The sequence below is a fragment of the Epinephelus lanceolatus genome, chromosome 8 (assembly GCF_041903045.1).
Source record: "Epinephelus lanceolatus isolate andai-2023 chromosome 8, ASM4190304v1, whole genome shotgun sequence".
Classification (NCBI taxonomy): domain Eukaryota; kingdom Metazoa; phylum Chordata; class Actinopteri; order Perciformes; family Serranidae; genus Epinephelus; species Epinephelus lanceolatus.
In genome coordinates this window covers 14,658,838-14,682,944 of record NC_135741.1, presented here as the reverse complement: position 1 = coordinate 14,682,944, position 24,107 = coordinate 14,658,838, and the positions used below count along the sequence as shown (strand labels likewise).

The 24,107-nt window shown below is 40.1% G+C and overlaps 1 protein-coding gene across 1 annotated transcript in view; it reads left to right on the top strand.

Annotated features, from left to right (window-relative positions):
• Window positions 1–24,107, top strand: part of LOC117258226 (adenylate cyclase type 6-like) — a 45,515-nt gene that overhangs the window by 7,590 nt on the left and 13,818 nt on the right. The window contains exon 3 of the mRNA XM_033628878.2: window positions 22,432–22,581. Within this exon, the coding sequence (XP_033484769.1) occupies window positions 22,432–22,581 (150 nt within the window). The remainder of the gene's footprint in view (window positions 1–22,431; window positions 22,582–24,107) is intronic.

Below are 24,107 nucleotides of genomic sequence, written 5' to 3'. Positions count from 1 at the left end.
CTGACATGTACAGTACAGAACGTGTTTCTGTCCAGGATTAAATCTGAAAAATGCACCAGTAAAGCACGTTTTATAGACGCCGCTCTGCTGCTTTTCACACACTTTGATCACTGCCGACAGGTTTGTCAAAGCCATTGTTTTGCTGATTTTGTCACTGAGACTCATAATTGTGTATTCCTCACCCCAGCGTTGTTTGCTTTATGGTCCCCGACAATGGCCAGCATTGTTGTGTGGATGCTGTTGACACAAGTGCTGTGAGAGGTCAAAGACTGGTTCCTAAAATACCCAGCCCTTGGTGTTTCTGCTAACTGTTGCGTCACATGGGACAGTCTTATCAGAGCCTGCGTCAGAGCAACAGGCAGGTCACTCTAACCCCCTTTTCTCTGCATACACATGGGCCTGGGTTTTCAAAGGCTAATACTGTACATTCACAGATACTACAACGATTTCTTTATCCTTTTCTACGGCATGTTAATGAAGCGTAAGCTAATGCATTTTGGGATGGATCTTTGATCTTTGGCCACAGCAGAGATGGTGGGTTAGGCCCCTTAAAGCCCATTAAATAGCACAGAGGGCAAATCAGGCCTCGACATGGACTCTGGGTCAGAGGACAGTCAATATGTTTCACTGGTCTCCTTGTCAAGCTCGCACTAAGTGTTTAAATAGTGCTTTTATTTATTTTTTAATTCAGTAGATAAGATAAGGGAATAGGGTTTAAATAATAATGTACTGCTTATGTAGTAATGCGCTTAGTCCGCTCACGTCAAACTTTCCAAATGGCTGTTTACTCAATTTTCACATTTCCAGGATGTTACACGGCGAGGCATTTTAATCAGAGCAAATCTCACACCGTATCAACTGTATCAGCTGTTCACAGTTTCACAGCAGCTCCCGGTGCTGGAATAACCTTGTGTGCATCATGCATTAAGATGGGACTGGTGCTCGGGTCCCAGTGGAGGAAGTGTCAGCATGCGATGATCACCTGTGCACAGCCGCAGCTATAGAATAAGACACCCCGTATAAGCAAAGGAGGAGGCGGTGTGATCGGAGGAGAATCCGATATTCTCCCCACGCAGTCCTTTCCACAGCCTTCTTGATAAATAATTTGTGTGTTTAACGCAGCAGCAGCATTTTAACAAGGATACCTGTCACATGTAGACTTTGCTCACGACCAGGATGGGTGCTGACTGATGGGATCACCCACACACACACACACACTCACACACACCACACCTTTTACTCAGAGGATTCAGATAGGCTGCAGTGTATCAAAATTGAAGCATTAATACACCTGAATGTGATATGGTCCCTCGTTGCATAATTGTTTCTCCACAAAAATACATTTCACTAGTTGCCTGTATTTACTTGCACGAGGATTACATGGATACAGTTTTATGCACACACTCGAGACACACACACATACCACCACCGCCAATCTGTGGACCAATGAGAGCACTGGAAAAATGAGTTATCAGTTTAGCATCACTTCTGAGAATGATGGGGAATAAACAGCATTGCTAAGTGTCTCCTCAGTGCTTGTGTTCAGTTGGTCCAGCGGTTGCCATGGAAACAACTACGACTCAAGCAGCCAGCAGACCCAGTGCAGCCTGCTGGCATACAGTTTGGTAACCATTGCTTCAAGTAAAAAAAAAAAAAGAAAAAAAATCAGGTCAAAATTGATTTCTGCTGTTCACTTTCTCCTTCTGAGAATCAGAACACTCGAGGACCTTGATGTTGGCGGGGTGGCGAGCTTTCTAGACACGCTGCTGTTTGGCTGCACGGAAAGATCTGTGCTTTGTTTTCCTCCCCCCCTGCTGTCGAAATGAGACGGTCCATAATTAAACATGGCGATGACAGAGAAGAGGTCATATGAGTGGAGGTGGTGGGGAGTCGAGAGGGAGGGATGCACAGGATGTTGTTTGCCAGTTGTGTGGTTCAGGGAAGCTTATCTCTGGTCAGCTCACTATGACTGTGCATGTCTGTATTGCCAGATGTGTTTATAGGCCACACTTTTTAAAGAAAGCTCTCTGGCTTCAATAATTGACCTTGTATGATTCTGTTATTCATATACATTTCCTTTTCTGGCACAGATATTGTTTTTAATGCTAATTACGACTCCTTTACATTCCTCTAATGTTGACATGCTTTTTCCTTAATGACAGCAGTTATCCCTGAACCTGTTGTCTGTCCACAGCATGTAAGGCCCAGCGTCCTTGCAGGGGTCCCATGTCTTCCAGAAAATCTTTGATACTGTCAAAAAAAGGGTTTTCATCATCTCGAGCTTCCCTCTTTTTGTTTTTCTTTAAATAAAAACACGTCTGCGACTCCAATGCCAAAATACTTTAATAGTCACACTCTCTCCACAGAAGTCACACCCGCCTGGTTGCCAGCAGGAGTGTGTATGTGTGGTGTGTAGTTTTTTGGTGTTGGGACCCCCAGCACGTCCCTGTTTACAGAAACATGACTGAGGAACAATGAGTATGAACGTGGTCAGTGTTGATCGGGATGACTGGCTTTACTTCACAAGTAATTGTTCCAGATCCGGCTGTACGTTATTTTTGTAATGTGTGTGGGCTCGTGTTTCAGTGCTCAGCCTCTAAAATACTAAAATATATCTAAAACAGCAGATGGAATTGCAGAAAAGCGAACAAACAGAACTATTTATAGAAATCATTGTGTCATCATTCATACTTTTATGGTGATAGATAAGAAAAAATATCTTCACAAATACCAGTGGTGATGGGGAGGACAGTTACAGTGTTTATTATCTTGAAGTTTTCCTCCAGGCATTGCTTGAACCCCAGAAAACTCATATCAGTTTATTAAAATTACATATTTAGAAGTTTTTGCATGAAAAAATCCTTTAATGCCTTGAAATTTCTTAGATGTGACCTACACGTTTGCATCTTTTAGTACAGTATGTGCGGATCTATTATTTTGAATAGAAGTACCCGCCCTCTGCTCATCGCTCTCTACAACATTAGACACAAAACGTTATCAAACAGCTCATGAAGTGTTAGATTAACCTTGTTCTTGATCACCAGCTCTTACAAGCTGAAGTGAAAATGAAACTACTTCACTGCCTGGGTTTTCATCTGATGCCCTTCGTGTCACAAGTTGACGGGATTGGTTCCTTAACTTGTGATGTAACAAACCCCGGCCGTCTGAATCTGTTTCTCAGGCTGTCATTGGTGCACTGCAGCTCCAGCCTGTTCTCATTTCCAGGGGGTCAAATACAGCAGTTTGATAAGTAGCTGTGGGCATCTGATTTCAATGCACAAGGCACCCTTAAGCATCTGTATTACACGCACTGGGCTTTCAACTACAATAGCTGTGTTCAGGGGCTGCAACCTTTGAAGGACGCGGCCTTCGTGGTCGATGTCGGCAACGTTCTTTAAAGGCCGCATAAGCCAAACCGAACGGTTTCCGAAATGGGACAGTCTGGTCTGCAGAGGATGTCCTGGTTGCATCACCAGTTGTTCGCCCTGACTAGTTGGCATTATTGTAACCTAGCAATCAGCTGTGCTTGACGAAAGAAGGAGTTAACTTGCTAGCTAATTGGAATGTTAACAACAGTAAAACTATAGCTAGTTAACAACTGTTAGTTAACCTAACTTAATATATAATCGTAAACGGCACAATGCATCTTGGGATGGCTGGGTCAGGAAGGATTCATCCGTTGCATCCTCCAAATTCTAGGAAAGAAGGCTGCATTTCTTGGCCGCATTTGAAGGAGCCTTAGAAATGTTACAGCCTTGGTCGCGCCATTGTGTTGGCAATTGGTCTTCAAATGCAGCCTTTGAAGGCTGCAGCCCCTGAACTGAGACACAGCTAATGTAAACCCATCCACGCCAAGCGAGAGTGTAACCTCAGAGTGGGAGGGAGAGTGGAGGTGGATGAGTCAAACAAACAGGACTTTCACCCAGGAGACCGCTGTTTGTGTCCCATGTGAAACCAAAAGTCAAGGCTGATACTTTTTAACTTTGTTGCATAGTTAACATCATGTAATATGCGTGTCACATGACATCATTTTTATTTACTGAGTAAAGTTACATAACAAACGCACTTATTTTAACCCAAACCATGATCTTTTTTCTAAACCTGAGCAAGTAATGTATTTTTGCTTAAACCTATAGTGTTAATGACACACAGCCATGTTTCCTGTCAACACAAAGTTTGCTTTAAAAAGATATTTTGCATGTAATGAGCCAAAAATTGACACAGAATCCGTGAGTGTCAGAAATTGACGCTAGACGGCTACCTAGAGCGATCAAGCTGCTGTATTTGATGAGTGGGGAGTGAGAGCGTGTTGGCAGTTCCAAGGTGGAAATGCTCAGCCATGGCATTAACTGTTTCCTGCTATTTCGCTTATGATATGTCTTGTAGCATATAAAAACACCCTGTGGACATGTTAACAAGGTTAAATCCTTGATTTTCTTTGGAAGAGGACTTGGAAAAAAACCTTGTTGTAATAATGCGACTGACTTTTTGAGTAAATCACTCTTCAGGGAGGAGAAACAATTGTCGAACATTCATAACATTTCCTGTTTTAAAGGAACATAGATATAATATCATCCCCCCACATCCTGCTCTTTTGTGATTTATCTTAGTATCACAGATTTGTTTAGACTCATATTTTTTACTTAAATACACAAAAATACATTGCTCCCTCCACAGATTGCAAGATTCCAGCTGCTAATGCAGTCCACAGTAAACTGCGTCTATTAGATGGGTGGATTAGAAGAAATAACTAGGTGTTTTATTTATCCTTGTGTAAATTATTTCTGGAGCTACAATAAGGGAAATGTCAGACAAAGGCTATGTCTGATATCTCTCTTATTTACTCTAAAGTGCACTGTATATGCTGCTGTCTGTCCCAATGTGAAATTTATGCTCCATATAGGGCCTATAAAATATTCCCATGATGGAATGAAAAAAGTACTGTCTGCCAACAATCCCATGATGTAAAATCTCAATTTACTGCTCATTATAGAATAAACCATCGTACAGAGTGAACTACTGAGTGTTATTACAGGAAATAGTTAATGTCGGGGGAGGATTGGAGGATCAATGGAGCAATGTAATGAAAAGTTTCCATGTTAACCTTCCTTTTGTTTGTTTCTTTACCAGAAATAAAGGGCGTGTGTGTGTGTGTGTGTGTGTGTGTGTGTGTGTGTGTGTGTATGTGTGTGTGTGGACTGGACTTTGTCACAATCTTTCCATGTGAAATAGGATGTTATTCCGATACTTTTTCATATATTGTGTTGTATTTATATTGTTACAATGGAGGATGTTCATATTAAACATGGCCAAAGTTTCTAACAATGAGGTAAACATACCTTCAAGTAGTCTCCGTGAACAAATACCTCAGATCATTCTGATACTCTGTTTGTGCGGTGGTGCAGTGGTTAGCATTGTTGGCTCACAGCAACAGGGTTCCTGGTTTGAAACAAGGCTTAGGGGGTTTGAACTCTAGGGTCTGAGAGCTCTTTTGTGTGGAGTTTGCATGTTCTCCCTCTGCCAGTGTGAGTTTTCTCCGTGTTCTCCAGCTTCCTCCAACAGTCCAAAGACATGCAGGTTAAATGGTGACTCTAAATTGTCAGTAGGTGTGAATGTGAGTGTGAATAGTTGTCTGTCTATATGTGTCAGTTAGTTAGTTAGTTAGTTAGTTAGGTTTTATTGTCCCCAAGGGGAAATTCTTTTCCACAGCACTGTACTTGTTGGACTCAGCATGAAAAACAATGACATACAAACACTGACACCATCAGAATATATCATACTGGCGAGCTGCACATAAAAAGTAAAGACATATATACAGCATATAAACATGATACAATTAACGGGGCCTGTTGTTCAGAGCAGCTACGGCTGCGGGAATCAGGCTTTTCCTGAAGCGAGCCCTTCTGCACCTCAGTGTTTTATACCTGCGTCCTGTTCTATTGAGGTTGCGATACGTGTGATGGCCCTGTTATTAAGTTCGATGCGGTTGGGTGTGGGAAGACCGATGATTTTTGCGGCAGTGCCAGTTATGCGTGTGAGTTTAGTCTGGTCCGGTCAGCCCAGTGATAGTCTTGTGACCTGTCCAGGGTGTACCCCACCTCTCGACCAATGTCAACTGGGGTAGGCTCCACTAACACATAAAACAGCGCATGGGATAAGTTAACCTTTTGGGCTTTCTGTAAGAGAGACCTTTAATTTTAACCCAAACCATCATGTTTTTCCTATCAGGTCTGCCTGGCTTAAAGACCTGAAGGCAAACTTCTCCCAACGGCCAAAAAACATGGATTAAAACAAGTTCATTCAACAAAAGTATCACATTCAACTCAGTAATAACTGTCAAGGTCCAGGTCACACATCATTAACTTAAGCATGTTTACATTTCATAAATTAATCTAGCGGCTAGCTGATTTTTTTTTTCTCTACTCATAGCTTAACAAATTACAAGTAACATTATTATTTTTCTTACTAACTGTTGGTTTAAGTCACTGCATCTCCAGACAGAACAGCTCAGTTGAATTTCAGCCTGCATGCACGTTTTTTCAGCCCAAGATTGTTGAATCTGAGCAGCTGATACTGCTATAATGAGAAGTTAGTGGAGTGAGATGCTCGTCTGGGCAGGTAACGTTATGTTGTGTTTTATCTGGTGAGGGCATGCTTTGTCTGTTGACCCATATTTTCTCCGTAATCCAAAATACTTCCACACTGCTGAGTTGTTTCCTGACTAGATAACCTTATCCTCACCGTGTCTCTTGGCAGCTCACCATTATCTGCCTGCTACAGTTGGTGACAGACTTTCAAAATAAAAGCGTATCCTAAAGATGATGGTATGGATCGATGTTTTCACTTTGCATCAATCAAACTGGATCGTTGTTTATTACATCGATAAATTGATCCAGATCAATGGATCGTTACACCCCTAGTAGCTACATGCTAACATCAGGAAAACATGTAAACTTGGTTAATTTCTCCCCAGTTTTGGATCATATTCCTGCTGGAATGTGTCTGGTTGTGTTGATAAGCTTTTATTGGTGATATTTGACGGTAAACAGTGCCACTATTCTCTGTTAAAGTCTTTGTAGGAATCTTATACAAGTTTGAACCCGCTACCGAGCATAAAAATCTCCTTAAAACATTTCCTGCTACATTTTCCCTGTAAATCAAAAGACTGGCTTTTTACCACAATGGAAACAAAATATAAGTGAAATTGAGGAACTGGTAAAATTCAGTTATGTTGAAGCAAAAATGATTAAATTTTGTGCAGTGGTGCTGTTTTGTTTTGTTTAAATGACACTGCTTCATGTCATTCGCAATAAAGACAGACTTTAGAAAACTTTAGAAATTCCAGTTTGAACAGTTTGATCGATGTTACACTGGAAAAATGATTTCCTGAGAAAGGACAAAACTCTCTCTGCTGTTCATCACAAATTACAGACATGACAAGACTGTGCAGGTGACTGGCTGCAAAATATCTTTTCACCACAGCTTAAAAGATCATTTGTTTTTTATTTTTTCCCAAGTTTTGTCACTGTAGGACACAAAATGTTCAATTGTAGTGCATCTCAGTTAGCAGCAGCTGGTCGACGGCCACCTCCAGGCAGTGTATAGACCACCCGGCAGAGTGCGCAGGCGGGGCTCGACTCTTTATCTGTTGATGTGGTTCTGGTCATTTCAGATAAGGGCAGTGTGAGCTGTGTGTAGACATGAGGCTCAGGCTGAGTACACAAACCCAGCAGCTGCCTGGCACCGCACACACACACACACACACACTCACACACAGACGCTTTCACAAAGGCTAAAAGTGACAGTGAGCGCAAGTCAGAGCGGGAGAAGGCAGGAAAAAATAAATGAAATGAAAGAATATGGAAATAAATAACCGACGCTCTCAGGGAAAGATAAGGGCAACCTACGGGGGAGACTCTTATGTTTTGTCACGAGTAAAGCCCTGTCATTGTGTTTGGGGTGCTGGAGTGTGTTTTACAGAGTCTGATCTAACACAGATGTTCTAAAGAGTTCCAGATGCTCCTCAAAGGCCGATGAGCTCTGACTTGCACTCTTGCTGGCCCCGTTTCAACAACAATATCCCTTCAGTCGTTGCTCCCTCTGGGAAAAGGTCTTAAAAATTCAGTGTCCTGTTCTCCGCGCAGTTTTCTTGAAAATTACTTTTTTCCCATGTAAGCATGAAATATTTGTTTTCTGTGTAAATGACCCAGTACTCCAAGTCAACTCCAGACCATTTCAGGTTCAACAGTGCTGAAAGGATTAGTCGGTTAACTGACAGAGCAGCGATTGTCCAATCATAGCTTAGCAGTTGTAACTAGGCATGGCAGGCCTGTAAAGCTTTTGATATCTCCACATATTGAAGCAGTGTTTGTATTATTTATAAAGTTTGACGACTGATCACCTATCGAAATCCAAAAACATGAGAAGTGTTAGCACGTCAGACTGGCTTACTACCCACAGCAGTAATCAAGTGCTACCGTAGCTTAGCATATCATTAACAAATTACGTAAAGGGCATACACTGTTGAGCCCATTCCTGACCCGGTTTAAGACACATAACTCTTCTTAAGCTCCGACCTAATTTCAGCTTCGTCGGCTGTTCGAATACATTTCTGACATGTTACAAATTTTGGTAGGCCGTCATCAGGCTCTCGCACATTTGAAGCAGAGCCACGAGATCATTTCCAAAATCAGTGCTTTTTTTCTCACTGCATCTGTGTGGCAAATAGAGAAAGCATCTGGGCACCTAGTGGCTCAGTGGTCAGGGCAGGCGTCCCATATACAAAAGCATTGTCCTTGCCGCAGTGGCTGTGGGTTTGATTCCAGCCTATGGCCGTTTGCTGCATGTCATCCCCTCTCTTTCCCCCGTGACGCTTAACTTTGTCCTGTCAAATAAAGGCAAAAAGCCAAAAGTAGTCTAAAATAGAGAGAATCTAAAAGTGTCATGGCAACACAACACGTCATGTGGTTGGAAAATATATTGGCCAGGGTGGTCAAGCTGTGGCAGTAACGTGTTATTATGAATCGTACTGGTGTATCGTTACAGACCTCTGCTAGCAAATAAACTTCTACCTGCCTCGGAGCTCTAAAATGAATCTTTATTGACAATTCTCAATAGCCAGAATGGTCCACAGGGGCTGACCCGCCATTTTATTGTCTATTTTACACGTACAGTGTGAGCACTCAGGTCTTGGCTTGCTATGACAAGCACATCCACTGTGTGGAAGCCAGTCCCAGATGCTAAGAAAGTTTAACTGCTCTGTCCCTCTCCTTGTTGGATTTGGGGAAGTTCAGACTCCAGCAGCCTCAGCTAGTGTTACCTGAGACACCGTAATGTTTGACAAACACGTTAGTTTGTTATCTTACATTTTTCTTAATAATACCAGGACTAACTAGCTCAGTGCAAAATCTATTGTGTTTTCTTAACTCCCTTATCTTCTACATGGATTAACGACCGATAAGGACCCAGACTTTAGCCTGGGTCATGCAGCTTTAGCCTCAGTCTTTGACCACCATCATCCATTTATATATTAAAGGACCCTGAGCTGGCCCCCATTGACACTTTCATCTTTACACACATGTATATGTGTTACATTAGTGCACATCTTCTGCACTATAGCTCTGTATATTCTTTTTTACTTAGTACTGTAACCCTCTGCACATTCCTGGGACAATTTTGTAGCTCTTTGGTTTTAGTTCAGACATACTGTACATATTTTTCTATAGTATTCCTTCATATTTTTATTCTAACTTTATTCTATTCTATATTTGTGTCTCTTGATATTTGCAATACTGTTTTTTTCTCTCACTGTCTTCATGTTATGCATCAATACACCAAAGCAAATTCCTTGTATGTGAAAACCTACTTGGCAATGAACTGGATTCTGGTTCTGATTAAAACGAGTCAGGTGGAGATGGTGTTTTCAACCAACATCTAAAAACTAATGTTGCCATAATTAGCTAACTATCTGCAGGTGACAGTTGTCATTTCAACTAGCAAGATTGCCGTTTAATGGCTAGAAATGTGAAGCATGCTTTTGTCTTTGTCTGAAATCAAGAGCAGATTGTTTCAAGAATTAGTCGGCATTTTGATGGTAAATGCTGGTAAGTGCTGTGCCAGAGTGAAGTTTGACAGGTGTAGCAGTGACGGTTGGGATTTGGACTCTGTTAACGTGGACATTTTCTCTCTAAATATGACATTTGACATGTTACATTTATTTATTGCTAGTGTAAACATTTTGTTGGCACAGAGCGAACACCAAGAGAATACAGCATGTTCTGACTGTGGTATGACAGCGTAATGAGCCTGTAAGACAAAGTCATCATCAGTCCCTCTTCAACCACTACCCCCCACCCTCCATCCGCAGCTGGTCCCCACGATGCACCCTCCCTGAACCTGGGTGGGGGACTGCAGGTCTTTGGAGGGAGCCTGTGGAATGTGGGTGATAGTTGCTAAGTGAAAGCTGCGCTGCCATCTCTGATAATTCACAGTCTCCGTGGGTGTGAGTCTCGGGCCAACACTAAGCAGAACCTTTCACAAGACTGAGAAAGAAGCACAGGGAGAGAGAGAGAGGGAGAGACTTCAACAACATTGGGTTATATATAAAATCACCACCATCATCACATCTCCATCTTCCACGCATAAGAGGTCTATAATGACTGCTGGCTTCAAAATGAGCTCTCTAACAGGAATATTTAGTCAGGAAAGTGAACATAATACCTGCATACACATTATAGAAACGCTCGTTTTTGCATATCAACACTTTATAAACTGACTGTGCCAATGATTGAAGAGAGACAAAGCATGTTTTTATTGACCTGAAGGGATTTAAAGTGTAAATATGCATGTCCTGAAGAGCCTTTGGGCTACAGACTCATTTCATCTTTAAGCCTCTGAAGTTTTCATTCTGTCAACAGACTTGTAAGGGGTCTGAGGGGTACAGTAGTAGCACCAGGCATCATCCCTGACCTGCTAATTTTGGCATTTGCATGTATGTATGCACACACACACACACACACACACCTTCCTGTGATCAGTGCTGGTTGTTGGAGAGCAGGATGGAGGGATTAAAGCAGAGGTCAGGTCGCCTGCTGCTGTGCGAACATGCTGAGAAAAAAAGAAAAGAGATGCTCGACTGACGTTCTGTAAGAAGGACCGCGCACTATCCGGAAACCAGCCAGTTTGATTAAGATTGTTTGGTTTGAAATGGAATTGGCTTGTGAGTGCGGACTATTAGTCACATCCTACTGTCTGCCTCAGAGAGGATTGTTTAGTTGCTCCGTTGCACAGACAGACTATATTTGTTTTTCCTGTTGATCAGTTTTCCTGTATGTTCGCCCTTTAACCTGCAAATAGTTTTTAATAGGCCACTTGAGGGCAGCGGAAACAAAGTGGAGAACACAACAGGCTTTTGTCATTTCTTATTTTGTACATCCTTGATGCCTTTCCTCACCTCCTCTCCTGGCTTCTTAGTCCCTCACACCTGAGATTCAAGCAGAGGAGAGAGGAAAGGAGGCAACAAGCATGTAACAAAATGAGACATCTGTGCTTCAGAGCAGTCATTTTAAAGCAACATCAATTGAATGATAAGGGTGTAAATCACAAGTTTCATCATGATACAATATAATATAGATTCTTGGGACAGTGATACCATACTTGCTGATATCACAAAGTCTGCCACGATATAGTCTCCATATATAGACTTGACAGTCAGAGAATGTAGAGTCTGTAGGCAAACCCCGGCGATCTTGCCTCCGGAAGAAGAACGGTAGAGCCCTGGTTTCCGGTTGTAGACTGTTTGTAGTCCCCGTGATATTGACCAATCACGTTTGAACCGGCTGCAGTTGTTGCCAGGTTAAACGGTTCGTGCGGTGAATTAACGAGGCGGAACATAATTGGCGTCACTGCAAACTCTGAATCCATCACAATGGTTCAGCATATTTACTTATAGATAAACGGAAGTCGGAAACGGAAATTCGCCTCCTCCGCCCAAATCAAACCGGAATGCCAAAAAATCGGAGGTCTGCCCCCAGAGGCTGTATCGCTGTCTGCCGGAAGTCAGACGCCGAATACAGCCGATGGGTTCCAAGAATGGTCATGATACACTTTTGATTGTACGCTTTGACTTTTCAATTCAGGGGCCTGCGATTGATAGGAGAAGATACCATAAGCTTGTTTTACACAATCATTTAAAGAGGAAGCTGCCACCCATCTTGTTTTTTGCTTTTAACTATAAAAGAAAATCAACATATTAATAATTGGACATAACTGTAACTGGTTCAGTATACTTAATATTAATGCTTATAACACATTGAACAGCTCAACAACAACAACATTTAACAGAAGTACAAAATTTGGCTCAATATAAACTGTCAAAGTTCATAGACAAAACAAATGTTTTTTGTTCGACACCATTATTAGCTTCAGTACTTTTACATTGCATAGATTAGCCTAGCAACTAGCAGACTTTTCCTCTTCTTACCGCTCAACAAATTACATGTATCATTTATTTTTTCTTACTCACTGTTGATTTAAGTTGTTGCATCTCCTGACAGAACAGCAGGGTTTAATTGCAGCCTGCATGCATGCATGTTTTTTCAGCCTAACATTGTTGAAACAGAGCAGCTAATGTTGCTGTAACAAGAGCAACAAGTTAGCATAGATTAGCATATATAGCATAGATGCCAGATTTGGCGTGTTTCCCAAGTATTTTATCCTGTAATGGCATTGTTCATATGGCATGTGCTTTGTTTGTTGACCAGTCTCTTCTCTCTAAAATCCAAAATATTTCCACATTGCTGATTTATTCCTAAAGAGCGGAGTAAATCATTGACTTTTCTTGGCTGCTTGCTATTTTTTGTCTGGTGCTATTTGGCAGTGTCACACGTGGGAATTTTGAAATAAAAGGCGGATCTTAAATGTAATAACAGGATCGATGTTTTCACTTTGCATTAATGGTATTGGATAGTTGATTATTGAATCGATACATAGCTCCTGATTGATGGATTGTTACATCACTTTTAAATATGACGTGTGGCACAGCTGCATTGTCACATCTCTTTACTATGTTACTGGTGTTGAAGAGACACCAGTAACAGTAAAAGTAAAAAGATACACCTGTGCATCCTTGCTCATAGCTCCTCCGGCAGGCCTCCTCTCTCCTCAAGATGCATTTTTAGAAATTGAGCCAACCTTCAAGATGGCTTACTGAGATCAATTTTTTTCGCTTGAGTAAACAGTTGTTTATTTACACATACAGCAGTCATGGCGCAACATCATCATTCATTTGGAATCATGTGTTTGGATGTTTTTTGATTTGGCGAATTTAAGTCCAATATTCACTCTCTTTAAGCTCTGTTTTGTTCTCTACCACCTACTTAGGAAAATATCTGGCTCTGTAGCTGCTAAATGCTTCACTATGTTCACCAGCTAGTCTCTAACTTTGTCTGTCTGCCTGCTTTGGCTAAAAAAACAATGTTATGAGATCAATGAGAGTGAACCAAAATGGTGAAGTTGTGGGCCAGAAACCAAAACAATGAGCTAAAAGATGCTGTAAAGCCCTGTAAAACTAAGGACGCTTGGATAATCATATCCATGTGCATTTGTGTCTGTCCTGTAGGACGCTGTTAAATGTCTCATTTGTCCATGTTCTCTCACATTGCTCTCTCCCCCTCAAAGAACACTCTTTCCCAGTCTGAAAAGGGGCCTGATGGCCTTAAAAGTCAATGTTTATAGTCTCATTGTCAGGACCAGAGACTTCCTGCTAAAGTAAATGACTGCTTTGCTAAATCCATCATAAAGAGGAGAAAAATTATAAATAAAGTTTCTGAATGTTCCATTAGCGCCCCTCTTGTCCTCGCCTGCTCGGTCCAAATCTGTGACGGTAGTTTCAGAAGGGTTTCATGAGGCGTAGACTGGTGATGAGTGTTTGGATGTGGAGTGAAAGTGTTGTGTTGCTGCTGAGGCTTTACCAGTGATGGACAGGTGGATGTCATTGTTGCAGTTGTCACTTCTTTGTTAAGACGTCCACTACTAGCCATGCTAGCTTCGTGGCTCTGGGGATCCAGTGTTAATCAGTCAGTCAGTCCGCCAGTGTGGTTCAGGCTAAGCAGCGACCTCCTACTGATCACATTAGACCTCAAATAAAGTTTGTTGCCTCATGTCCCTGTGCCGCAGTATACTCTGAGGTCTCTCCTGATACAAGGTTGCCCTACACTGAGAGGTGGTTGAAGCACTTTTCACCTCTTCTGTCTTTAATGTATTCGGTCTTCTAAATATCTCAGATCATGTCTGACAGTAAAATAAAGAGCTCAGTAAATGTGTGTATTTTAACTTTGCTGTGGAGGTATTTCAGGTATGCAGCAGTCGTACTTGCGAATCACAGACGTGGTCATTTATTCAAGCAATGCATCCATAGAGCCATGTTGATCATTTATTGATTAAGCCTGCACATCCTCCCTAAGCTGCTGGCGGCTTTTTGTGGAAAAATAAAAACACATTTTAATCTAACGTCGTGCTGAATAGCCAGTATTACTGCTGTTTTGCCTGTCCTGTCTAGATCAGAGCAGCTCTTACATAATGCCATTTTGATATCCAGGGATTAGGCCGAGGTCCTCTCTCTACAGACTGGCTGGCTGCTTCCATCATGTCGTCAAACCCCCCCCCCCCCCCCCCCCAAGGGGAAATGACGACTGCTTTATGGCAAAAAACAAACAAACTATGTGATGTTCCAGTGACGTGATCTTCAATTCCTGGTTTATTTTAGTCTCCACAAACCGAACATAACCCTTTTAGCGGGCCATAATCATATTGGTAACTCAGTCATGAACTCTACCTGACAGGGAGTGAGCAATGCAGATCATAATGCATAGTGGTATGATTATAATGGTGCTGGACCAAACCAGCGCAGGAGAGGCCATGCAGGAAAAGGTAATAAGTGATGAGTTTAGATAAATGAGTGTGTTGTTGAGCACAGAGGAGCAGGTGCAGCGGCTCGGCACTGGGAGCGTGGCAGCGAGTACAGGTAGCAGGTAAACGCTGCCAAGCAGAGCTCCTAAAGAGGTGGAGTGCTGTTGCGTAAACACAGGACCTTACTGTGTACTCTGTAAACCCACTAGCCCTTGCCCTCTTGACAAAAGCAAGCAATTAGCTTGAGCCTGTGAGCGCAGACACATGGAGTGTGATACGGACGTCAAGCGAATCTCAACAGATAAATACTTACAGTAGCTGCAGCTTGTTGCATTTGGAGAGAAAACACTCAGCAAATTCGACTGCACACACACACACATATAGACTGACAGGAGGCATTCACCTGCAAACACACACCGTGCTGCACGTTTCACTTTTGTCTCATGGCTGTTTTTTGCTTGATCAGTGAGAGTAATGTAAACAGAGCTGAGCGCTCTGAGCCATCTGCCTAATGTCACTGTGGCCCATATCTGTCCTGCTCTCTCGCTCTCTCTGCAGATCTCACTCACTTGCACTCGTCTTCCTCTTGTCATCCTCACATTGTCCCTTTCCTTCCTCATCCTGCACCTTTTGCACTTATTTCCTTCCTACCCTCAACGTCTGTCAGTCTCCCATTTTATCTGTGCTGTCTATTATGCTGCTGGACTATTTTTTACCCCACGCCTTGTTTGCTTTCTTTTTAAGCTCATCTGCCCATTACCCATCTGTTTCTATTCTTGTGTCTGTGATACTCTGTAAACCATGTTACCTTAGGTCACCTTTGTCCTCTGTTCTCGTTATTCTTTTTGTAGCCACCATACATTTCCATTCATTCAAGCTCCTTTATTTACATGCAAAGTCTCCTGTTTGGTTTGATTAACATTAGGACAGAAGAAAAACACAGCATTAAAAATATTATCCTTCAATATCATGTTCACTTATGAAGTGTAATAGCATTTTTTCAGTCATGTGCAACACTATTTTTAATTGTTAAATTCAGTATAACACTGATTATCAGGAGCAGTTTTTTAGTAACCCTTGTCCTTATTGTACTCCTATTGTTACTCTATTAGGCACTGTTTTTTGCTTCTGCATCTTGAAAACACTTCTTATCTTGTGTAGTTGTATTTTTTGCAAGCAATCTCTGGCCCAAGAATTTCCTTCAGGATAAAGTTCTATTGAATTGAATTGAAGTGAAATATATCAATGTAGCAGAACACAACCATAGTTTAGGAACACAACATTCAGGCTTGTCCCAATCATCCCTCACTCCAATTAGCCTCATCAAGAAGACAGAATTTCATATATTAAAGGGTGGTTCATCCTGGGAGTAATACAGGAAATTGCCCGAAGTCTGGTTTTATATTTAGAGAAGAAAGAAATGAAAGATGGATGAATAAATAAGAGGAGGGGTGTTCAGAAATTGCTAAACTTACACAGATTGTATTATTGACATGGATTAACAGTAGGACAAGAAGAGAATGAGAAAGTATGTACTCAGTTTGACTGAAGGTTATGAAAGTATTTCAGTAAAGCCCTCTGCACCTGAAAACACAGTAATATTTGGTCAATCCAAATAGTGACACAACAAAAAAGTAAGTAGTAAGTAAAATAAGAACAATACAAAACCAAGACAGGACTAAGACGAGACAAAGTACAAAACAACATAAAATTAAAATATAAAAATATGTGGAAATGCGTGTATGATGGTAAAAGTAACACAAAATACTAAAACATTATGTAATGATTGTTGGTCAGACATCTGCCTATCACATCACAATTTAATGTCTATAAAATACACAATCAATCATTAAGGAATCTGGAAAGTCCAGCTCTTGTATATACTCGAAAAAGGGATCATATACACAATATTAACAAGACCCTGGTGATGGTTTTCATAAACACATTGGGAGGGTTCAAATACACGCATGCATGTTCGATACTTCAGCTCCGTGACGCATCGCAAAGAACCGATGGGATCACTCCAAAGGGGCTTAGTTGCTTCTCAAACCTACCACACCGCGCTGGCAACTCTTCTCTACAATCGGGCTTTCCCCCTCCACCAAGACTCACATTTTTGGTGTTCAGTATAGAATTCTCTTTTGTTTTTGTTTTTCAGTACAGTATAGTAGACATGTATATGTTTATTTTTGATAATCTGCATGGAGCACAACCACCTCAAGGCCACAATACATCAGCTACACTGCCTGTTTCTCCCCTGTTTTTTTTGTTTGTTTGTTTATTTGTTTGTTTGTTTTTCCTCCTTCTTCTCCGCATGCACTGTCACTATATAACTCAGAACTTAAGCACCTGCCCCCTCCCCCTTGCTTGTTTCCTTACTTTCCCCTTGACACACTTTGGTGTATCACGGCCCTCTCTGGCTCATATTAGGAAGTTTTTCCAATAAAGGCTGTTAGGCTAGTCTCCAGGGAGGGTGGGTGATGGTCACAACCACGCATTATGGGTATAAAATACTTGACTGCAAGATTAACAGTTCATCAATCTTCACAAGAAGAAAAAAAATTTAACAGATTTATTGAAATTTTAGAAAGTGCGGCACAATAAGGTAAAGGTGCAGGAAATCCACTAAACGTTCATGTTCAAATCAGAATTGAGGGCCCGATATTCTAAAATATAACATTAAGACTGTTTTTATACACTATTTGGATAAACTTTAAAAAAGTAAAGGAAGCTTGGTGATCAAAACACATTAGGATCAGCAGTGACAAATGTCTAAGAAAGAACAATCTACGTTCGCAATAAAAGGTACTTAAGTAAGCCAAAGTGTCCGGGATCATGCTGATAAGGGTCACTGATAATGAGGCAAAATAGGGAGTGCTGCACTGGGTTAAGGCTCTGTGTAGTTAGTTGTAAAAAAGGCAGGTGCTCTTCAAGGATGGGGCGAAGAGTCATTTGAAGATAAAAAACAGCGAGTGGCTCACTTAGTGTAAAAGTCCATAGTACAGACAGGCAGTCTAGAAATGACTAAAGTATTGTAGATTCAACATGGGCTATGTGGGATGAACTTTTCTCAAGACCAGTCTTTAGGGCTGGAATAAGAAAATAATTTCCTACAACCTTTCAGACATGTTCCAATACTTTTCTCCATTTCAGAGGTTTTACTGTGTTTCCTTGATTATTAAAATTTGTCGAAAAGGCAGCATCAGTTCTCTCCAGTTTTTACCTTTCTGATTCAAATGTAAATGTTTTTAACAAAGCCCCTAAATTGATGAAGATACTGTTTCTGATACAGTCTCTTATTGTGATAAATCTAATCTTTAGTCCTTTATGTCATAAATATAGTTTAATGACATTTAGTCCTCAAGTCCAAATGAAGCACGTTACTTCTCAAAGTTCTGATGTCTGTCAGGGATAATGCCCAACGAGGTGTCCATTATCAGGAATTAATGGACGGGGAGGCATTCACGCCACATGGTTGCCTCTGTGGAGTCTGACAATTCCCCATAATGGGCACCTTAAGGGACATTATCCTACTTATCCCATGGTCACATGCAAAGGAAAAAATTAAGACCAGTCATTTATATTTTCATGCATTTCGCAATTAAAATCTTTTTTTTTTAAATCATAAGTTTTAATTTTTCACAAAATTTACCTCCCTAGTAACACCTGAGAGTTTGGCTAATACCTGAAACAATTATTACCATCCCATTAGTTCTTATGCAGTAGAAACGTTCTGCACTACTCCGGTAAACAGGACGAACCTTCGATAGGACTTGATAACAGGATATATATCTAGTCCACGCAGCTCATTGAACCCTTTGGCCCAGCTGTTAGCCAGAAAGCTAACATTATGCTAGCAAGATTCAAAGTCAATATCAAAGCATGCAGTTGACAAATAGAAAATATAATTTGACGGTATGTTTAACAACAAGACTTGTAATTAGATGTAGCTTTTAACGTGTTGTAAGTAAATTGTGAAACGGAGGCTTTGACCCTGTTGCTATGGTTACTCATATTAGATACAGGCTGATAGTATTATGTAGCCAGAACATTAATTTAGAAAAGTGGACAGGCAGTTTTACTGGAACTACGTAGTAGATGTCCATTATCAGGAAGTAATAGACACCATGCAGCCAGTCAGAGTCAGATATTCATTCAGACCATGGTTTACATATATACAGTAGTATAATACAGTTAGTTTATCAGATAATGAAACAGTATTATGTTGCACCATTTCAAACATCTGTCCAGGTTTAGATTCGTATTGGAAGCTGTTTATTTATTTAGATAAAGGGTTAACACCAGTAGTTTGGATCACAAATTACATGTGAGAAAATACTGATAATTTAAATGTATTTGGGAGACTTTTACAGGTACCAAAGAAAAAGTAATTCTAAAGTAAAATTTAAGAACCATGATATACAGTATCACCACAGAGAATAATCAGAAAACAGTTAATAGCTCAACCCTTAGTTTTGACTTTTCACATGTAAATGAAAATAATGTAAATTCCAGTCATTATAGATTATTTGATTGTACCCTAAATGAATTTGGAGCGTTTCAGTCAAGAAAGGAAGCAGAGGAAGTTTAGAGATGCTTCTCTGGAGGAATTACACAAATTTCAAGGAGTTTGTTTTTATGACACCTTTGCCCTCGAAAAAGTACATCCAACACATCATAAAAAACTAGTGAAGGTTATTTCAGATTATCAAGTTCTTCGGACATTTACATAATTAAAATGAGACTATGTGAATCTCCTTTATATACATTTATTAACCTGTATTCAAAAAAGATTGTGGTCAGTTATAAGTACATTATAACAAATGCTATCCTTTCTATTAATGTGTTGTGTTTTTTCTGTTTGCTGTGTGTACTTAATGTTTAAGATGTGAAAAGAAGGTGCAGTATTACAGCAACATTATCAGAACCTCTTGGCCTTTTTCTGTATTTCCATTTTTACCCAGGAGAGGTCAGTGTGTAAAAGTTTCTGGCTACATACCAACATACTGTCTCAGTATTGATCAGAAAGACTTGAGAAGGAAAAGAAGAGGAAAGATTCCTACACTGTCATTTTTTTTAGAAAAATATTAATTCAAACTAGCTGGGGAATTAGCCCTGACAGCTAGTGTCCACCACTACAAAATGTGAATCCTCATTTCACTCTTCAATTAAACTACTTTATATTCAACCCAAAACAGACTCACATCAAATTATTTAAGATTTCACACATCAATTTCCTATTAATTAAAAAACAAAGAATATATTCTGGAAACCAATACCAGTCCAAAACAGACATTTAAAGGTCCTTTAAATAAATCAACCAACAAATTGTAAACCTTCATGCGGTTTATTGGTGTATTTCCCCCGTCCCTGAGCTCACAGCTGTGTCTAAATGATCTTTTCTCACTCTCTACTTTCCTCCCTTGTCAGGATTTTAAAGGGCTGTTCTGTCCTTTTTCTTTGCTTTTCCCCTTTCTACTACAACTGTTGAGCTGTAAAATGGGAAGTGTGTGTGGCTGTTATGTTGGAAATAGTCAAGCCGAAAACTGAACACCGCCCACGGCAGTCTCAATTTGAATGAATGAATGAATGAATAGTTTATTTCGGTTACAATATACAATACTTAAATTGCAATCAACTGACAAAACATTTACATACGTGTTTGCACTACACATTTTCTCACAACAAAATTTAACAAGCTCTGTAACCGAAAAAGGAATAGGCTGAAGCCGAGGCTTATTTTTGCCTATCCTGTTTAATAATCATTGATTATTGCAAGTTCAATTTATGAATTAGAAAGATACAGAGATGATGGTATGGTAAAGTTAAATTGAAATTAAAAGAATGTAAATAATATTTCATATTCATGAAATGCTTTGACACAAATATTTGGATAAATATTTATGTTCTCATTAACCGATCCACAGCTGAATACATCTTCTGAGGACACTGTCTTCTAGTTTCGCTGACATGGTCAACGACAACCATCATGCATGTTTACTGCGTATCAGTGTGAGAAGTGTCTCATAAAATCTTTGTAGAAGTCTGTCACCTTCAGTAGTCTCTGATTGTTCAATGACATGAGAGCAGAGACACAAAATCAGCTCATGTTATCTATCTCAAAAAGCAGCAGAACAATGAAGAAGGTCTGGCCAAAAACCTTTTTTCATTTTGCCTCCATCATATTGGTTTGTGTGTTTTTTTATCCTCTAAAATGTATTCACAGTGTAGCTTATAAAATGATGCACAGATCAGTGTATTCTCCGTAATGTTTTAATGTTTCTGTTTTTCTTAATTGATGTAAAACATGATACATTTGTATAATAACAATAATACATATAATAAAACTACTATAATTGTTTAGTTCAGTTTAGTTTATTTGCACATACATGTATAGAAAATACAGGAAAAAAGAAATTCAAAGTTAAAACATTGTGCAGGAGAGGTTACCTCCCCTATTAAATAACAACAATCATACATAATAAGAAAAAAGAAAAAGATAAAAGCGAACATTGCGTAATTGAACAAGAGTTACAGACTAAGAAGTAATACAAAATTATTAGACGTGTACAATTTACAAAACAAACAAACAAATTACAAATGAATCAGTGAGTCAAATGAGTCCTTTTCAGATGTTTTTTGAATAACAATAATGTAAATGATGATTGTAAATAGTAATACATATTTTTGAAAAAATGAAATAAAACATCTGGGTAGTAATAGTAAGGATAGAATGAAAAATAATAATAAAATAATAAGACAGATCAGTAGTTTGATTTTTACATGTGTTAGCTGTTATCATGTGGAGGGTCTGGTCTTCGGCGGACGTGTCTCACAGTGTGTGATCTTGGACCGGACTTGAATTGCGACGACGTTTCTCTCACGACTGTCGGCCCAGAGTCCCTCAGTGTAAAGTGGCCTTAATACACATACATCATGTCTTGAGTCTCTTGGGAGAGATGGGGAACAGAAATGCTTGAGAAAAGACGTAAACAGGGGAATAAAATTCAAGCCACTGGTATCATAATTTAACCCTTACAAGGAGTGCAATGAAAGCCTGTCACCAGTTCATGTTTTTATTTTCGTTTTATGCAAAGATTTTCCAGTAAAGTCAAGCACTCGAGATGTGCTGTATCACTGTGTCTGTCAGCGTCGCTGTTCCTCTCGCTGTCAAACAGACACTTAAACCGTTGTTTAAGGTTAAACACACTTTTTTTTATAATCCTTTATGTGCACTATTTTAAATGTGCACTTCCTGTGTACTTATCTCTCTTAGTAATGACTGGCATTTTGATTCATGAAACCATTTTCTCCAGGAAGCAAAAACAACAGCAACACTGGCACATAATAAATGAATTATTTGTCTTGTCTGGTAAATGAAAGTGCTCTCAGTGATCTGTTTTATTTTACAAATACTTCCCTTTAGGTTTAAATCATGATTCAGTTACTATTATCTGATGTTATTGGCTCCTTCCTTCCTTCCTCGTGTTTTAAGCTTAACAACCTCTTCTCTCATCTCTCCAGGTGAGCGCTAATGTCCTGATCTTCCTGTGCACTAACATCATCGGTATCTGTACCCACTACCCTGCTGAGGTTTCCCAGAGACAAGCCTTCCAGGAGACCAGAGGATACATCCAGGCCAGACTCCACCTGCAGAGGGAGAATCAACAACAGGTTGGCCCACGCACATTTTTGTATGATATTACTGGCCCGAACATAAGAGCTTTACCACGTGTCCTCATCCTTGAAGCCTTTTCTCTCATAAAACTAAAACATGAAATACTCTCATTAAAGCAGAACATAAATCTTACAGTTATGTAGCTTGTCAATGAATGTTTTTAAGAACAGCTAATTTTGGTACTCGCACACTCTCCTGTTGGGCTCTTGGAGGCTGTTACTTGCCGTTTGCTTTTTGTCCGTTCAAACTCTTTATCGTGACAGTTCAGTGATATTTTTGGCAAATGGACGCATGATTCAGTCTCTGGTCTGTTTTTGCAATAAAGACATCACTTATTTTATGAACACAAGCTTTCAAACTCTCATAGGTTAAACTGGATTAACTCCAAATGACACACTGTGAACGGACTTTAAACAACCAGCTAGCCTAGCAACCTTAAAGGGATACTTTGCTGATTTGCAACCAGGTGTGTATCGTAACAGTATGGGTAGTATGTGTGAATAAACTAGGGCTGTTAGACAATTAATTTTCAATAGTTAATCAAAATAAATCACAGTCTAATCGCATGTTTAAAATTCCATTATTTTGCATTTGAAACCATTTTGAAGTCCATATCAACAATGTAAAGCAGTTCTTACCACAGTATCTTTATAGGGAATCAAATGAATGCAAAGAAATTTACTTTATGATCTTGACTTATAGGTTAATTTCTTTCAGTGACAATAAGATGCTTAGTTACTCTGAGATCATTTTGAATTCTCACTGGTGTCCAGTGATCCATGGTTTATGCGAGAGTTCCAGTTTAGTTGCTTTAGTTTCTCTGATTCATACGGGTCCTGTATGTGTGACACTATTGTTTCCCACAACAGCGAGGCACATGACTGGTGACAACATGCCAACCTGAGTTGACTGGTCTGCAGTCAGTTGTCACCCACTTAGCAAGCCCTGTAGTTAACTTCTTTGATTTAGTTTGTTCCACAGGTCTGTGTCAATTCCCAAACTCCAAAATAGCTCTGGTGATGTAGTTGCCTGCAGACACCAGTCTGATTTGCTGCACCTGTGTGCTCAGCTCGTAGGTGGCAGCTCATACTTGAAGTACTTTGATGATATTTTAATTCTGTTTGACAGTTGCATATTACTTCTGATTTGGCAACTGAGCTGTCTGGGAGTTTTTTAAAGTGAAAGGAGCCATTCAGAAGCACAGTAATGTCTTATTCTCCATAACTGCGGAAGCAGGAAGCCGGAAGCCACTATGACAACTTGACTACAAGTAAGGGTGCATTAAAGGGACAAAATAGCAGCATTTGATTTCAATAAAAAAAAGTATTGCCTTATGTTTGTACCTTAATCGCATTGTGATTAAGGTATTAATGCTGACAGCCCTGAAATAAACTATGTTAAACTTCCCTGTCTCACAAGTGCTCAGATCTGCCTGCTCATGCCCCAGCTCAAATTTTCATTGGCTCTGGGGCTGTGGTTTGAACTACATATTGTACTTTGTACACAAAGAGTCTCTCAAACT